This window comes from Gavialis gangeticus, unplaced genomic scaffold (genome assembly GCF_001723915.1).
Source record: "Gavialis gangeticus isolate Ggan-Ray unplaced genomic scaffold, GavGan_comp1, whole genome shotgun sequence".
Taxonomy (NCBI): domain Eukaryota; kingdom Metazoa; phylum Chordata; order Crocodylia; family Gavialidae; genus Gavialis; species Gavialis gangeticus.
Window position 1 is genome coordinate 137,279,049 of NW_017729025.1, and position 4,062 is coordinate 137,283,110.

At 39.7% G+C, this 4,062-nt stretch overlaps 1 protein-coding gene across 1 annotated transcript in view; it reads left to right on the forward strand.

Moving 5' to 3' along the window:
* Positions 1–4,062, forward strand: part of RIC3 (RIC3 acetylcholine receptor chaperone) — a 168,824-nt gene that overhangs the window by 146,181 nt on the left and 18,581 nt on the right. The window contains exons 3-4 of the mRNA XM_019519976.1: positions 551–795; positions 2,294–2,372. Of these exons, the coding sequence (XP_019375521.1) occupies positions 551–795; positions 2,294–2,372 (324 nt within the window). The remainder of the gene's footprint in view (positions 1–550; positions 796–2,293; positions 2,373–4,062) is intronic.

Genomic DNA, 4,062 nt, shown 5'->3' on the forward strand with positions numbered 1-4,062 from the left:
CTGACTGTCTAGTCTCCATGTAATCACTTTAGATGACAGAAGAATTGCTGGTGGTACTGATGGTTGAACGGGAAAATTTGCTGGCGGTGCTTAAGTTTGCATCGTTTTAAACTGGTGGCACGCAATCTGCCAGAGTTTGGGAACTGCTGGTGTAGAGGGAAACTAGAAGGCGGGGGGGGGGGATCCCTGGAGTCTGCTCGCACAGCGTATGTCCCGTACAATTTCATGCGCAGCCCCCAGCTGCGCTAAAATTGGACTGCCTTGCCTAGGGCAAACAATCTCAAGTCTGTCTTAACCTCCTTACCTTCTTTTCCACTTCCTGTGAAATGAGAAGAGAAACTGTATTTGCCCAACTGTTTGATGGAGCTGCCCGTCCTAAATTATAGCATCCACAATTTTAACACATTGAGCACACCTTAATGGTGGGGGGGGGACTATGGTCCTTGGGGACAATATGATACAAATGAGTCCAGCCTTGAGTATTTCATGATACTTACAGAATGGGGGAAAAAACAAACACTACTTTGTGGTTTGGGGTGTTTTTTTCCAGGGAAAACAGGCCGGTTTCCACCAAAGATGCCTCACCAGGTAGCCCCAGATGGCAGGTCTGGAGGCCATTTTCCAAAGTCTCATCTTGCAGAAGCAGTTGCCAAGGCCAAGGCAAGTGGGGGTGGAGGAGGAGGCGGCGGAGGAGGAGGTGGTGGCGGCGGCAGCAGCGGGAGAGGCCTTGTGGGACAGATCATACCTATTTATGGATTTGGAATCTTTCTGTACATCTTGTATATTCTGTTTAAGGTAAGAAGGATGGATCCATTTTTCAGGATGTTGACTCTAATTAAATCACAAGAAAATATTAACTTTGGAGCTGACTTAAAAATCGTTTTGGCAAAAATATTTTTATTTCAACCCGTCTTCAATGAGTAAATTAATGGGACAGTAAAAGAGGGCTGTGTTGCATTTGGTAGTTGTTGCAATGGCACTGTCATTAAGACTGTAGCATATGTCCCAGTGTAATATCTGGTTTTAGTTCTTTCACTTTAAGATTTCCAGAAGAATATATTTTTTTTAAAAGAGCCATCCTTTTGCTTGGAGAAAGGGTGTGTGAGAGTAGATTGCATCATTTCTCCTTCCCAGAGGTTAAGAAAAAATATTAAATCCCTCTGAGAATTAAAGGAACGCAACTTTAGTGGCATAAATCAGTGAAGCTTCATTGACTTCAATGGAGGCACCTTAGCTAAGAATCTGGCTTGAAATTCAGGTTTAAAAAGGCAGCTTAAACATTGTTTAAGCCATTAGAACATGTTATGGATATCCATGTCTCAAAAAGACCTAATATTTGCCCATATAAACTTCAGATGGGTTTTATTTTGGCTCATACTACATATCTTATTGTGGATACGTCACCTGTTAGTGCAGGAGGATTGGAGAGCAGCCATTCAGAGCTGCTGCTGTTCTTCCTGAATGGACTGAGAGGGAGAGGGTACTGACAGGGCTATGTGTGCTATCCAGAGTTTGAAGCCTTGATTACAATACTTCAGTGTACCAAGCAGCAGGGGAGGGAGGCTAGTTTGTGGCAGCTTTTGCAGATTGCCTCTCCTCCTAGAGCAACGATGGAACCTGGCACCAAACTGTGATTCTGAATGATTGTCAGTCTGTGCTCAGAAAAGTCCTATGACAGGAGAAGCAGAAGTGTTGCTGCAAGCCAGGAATAAGATATGTTGGCTGGGTTGCTTAAGCAGTTAAAGAGCATCCACTGTGTTTACAGAGCATGCAGAGGAGAGGCAGTACATGGAGAGGTTAGAGCTTTTTAGTAGAAACTCCTGGCATCTGTGTGTGGGTCTGTCAGAGTGGGAGTACAAAGGCAGAGAAGTAAATAAATAGCAGAACATTTTTGCTAGAGAGAGAGAGAGAGAGAGAGAGAAATGGACTAGATACTTTTTTACTCTGGCCTGTAGTTACCCAAGTCATAAACCCTTTGTGTGTGCGCTATGTGCACACAATTCAGGCCACTTGAAACAGAGGGCAAATATTTTAAATATAAATATGACATTTTATCAGGCGATCTTTCATCTTTCGTTAAAATTCCCTTTGTTATGAAGATCTGATGGTAGTTTTGATAATCTAGATTTCTAGGTTTCTTTGCAGTCATGTTTTATTTTTTTCTCTTGTGCTTTTCAGTGGATGGTTTCTAGTATAATTTTAATTTCTGTCTCTTTCTTTGCTTTAATCTCTTTGGGGCTTCTGTACTGCTCTTGCTATACCTCCTACAATAGCCATTTTTTCCACTTACCAGCTCTCTTCCAAGGGAAAAACCACTACAGGGGAGCGGAAATGTCCTTCTACTATACCTGGAAACATGAATAGGAAAATCAGTAAGTATTATTTCCAAGATGATTAGATATTACCCACCTCACTGCTTACTCTTCAGATATTCAGACCTGTCTCTGTCTTCTGGACACACCAAAATTGCTTTTTTGTGTAATATGACAGCAAGCAATAGCTTCTCTGTTGCTGTTGGATAAATCAACTCTGTGGTAAAACAGGTACTGTGACATCACTTTCCGTCTAAGTGAAAGTGCATAATAAAACCATTTAGTGGATTGATTTCTTTGCAGTAACAGGTAAAGTGTGTACATTTTGAGAACAATATAAAACAGTACAAGGAAAGCCTATACTTCTCTATTTTTTGAGAGTATTTGATTTTTTTAAAAACTTTTTTTAAAGCACCATTATATCACCAGTACTCATAACTAGTACAAAGGACACTCCATCTACAGAGAAACAGGCACGCAATACAGATTGTACAAGGACAAAGTCTTCAGCTTATCTAACGCTAAAGTAGATCTATAGAATATAATGCTCCACTCCTGCAGTATATTGCATGTAGGTGTGACTCCATGAATTGCAGGATTGGAGGGTAAAAGGTTTTTCACCAGGGCAAGATAATCATTTAATTGGTCTTTAAATTCATCACTTATGAATCCAGTCAAACCTATAAAGAAACTAACTGTATGATTTAGATCTCCAGTAAGCAATAATAATAATTAGCACTTTATACCTTCAAAGCACTGAACAAACCTTAACTAACAAGTCTGCAGAATAGGGGCCTGAAACAAAGCCCACTGAAAGTGATAAGTGTTTCTGGTGACTTTCACTGAATCAACATCACTAAATAACAAAAGGCCAAAGATATCAGATGATTAAAAATTAATTTGGGATGTGGCTGCAATAGGAAATTTTTGATTTTGAAACTTTGTAAGGGCCCTTAGACAGGGGTCTTTTTCTGCATTTGTATATACTGAACTGTTACTATGCTCTCTGTTGCATTCTTTCCTCCCATTTTCACCTCTTTTAGATTGCTAAAAGGTGATATCTGCATTATAAAGAAATTGGGCAACTTTTTTTTCTCTCGTTCATTACTGTCTTTTTTTTTTCTATGATTGATGGAAATTGTACCAATGACATAATAAGTCTGTCTATTTCTAGGCTGTAATTACACAATTTGTTAGTTTTAAAGTTCAGACAAACAGTTATTATTATAACAGCACTATTTAAATGCATTGTTTTGTTGTCTAGATTCTCAGAGAAAATATAACTAGCATATTAAAAGAGAGTACCATCAGTAGAGTCATGTCATGTTTTCCTTACCATAAGTGTAATAATTTTGACATAAATGTATATGGCTGGTAATATCATGCAGGTCTTGTATACAGTACTATACATTTTATTATCTGTATCACTGATTCTCAGCTAGGGTGCCTTGAGATACTTTCATTAATGCTGCTGGGTGTCATACAATGTCATCACTGCAAGGTGTGTAAATATGATTCGCAAGATGAACCCAAAGATTTCAAACAGGGATTCATAGTGTTAGAAACATTTCTGACCTGCTGTGGTCTTCCTGAGTTCTTTGCAACAGAAGAATTCATAGAATCATAGAAGTCGGGTCGGAAGGGACCTTGTAGATCTTCAAGTCCGACCCCCTGCCTGGGCAGGAGAAAAACTGGGCTCAAATGACTCCAGCCAGGTAGGCATCAAGCTTCTTCTTAAAGACCCCCAGGG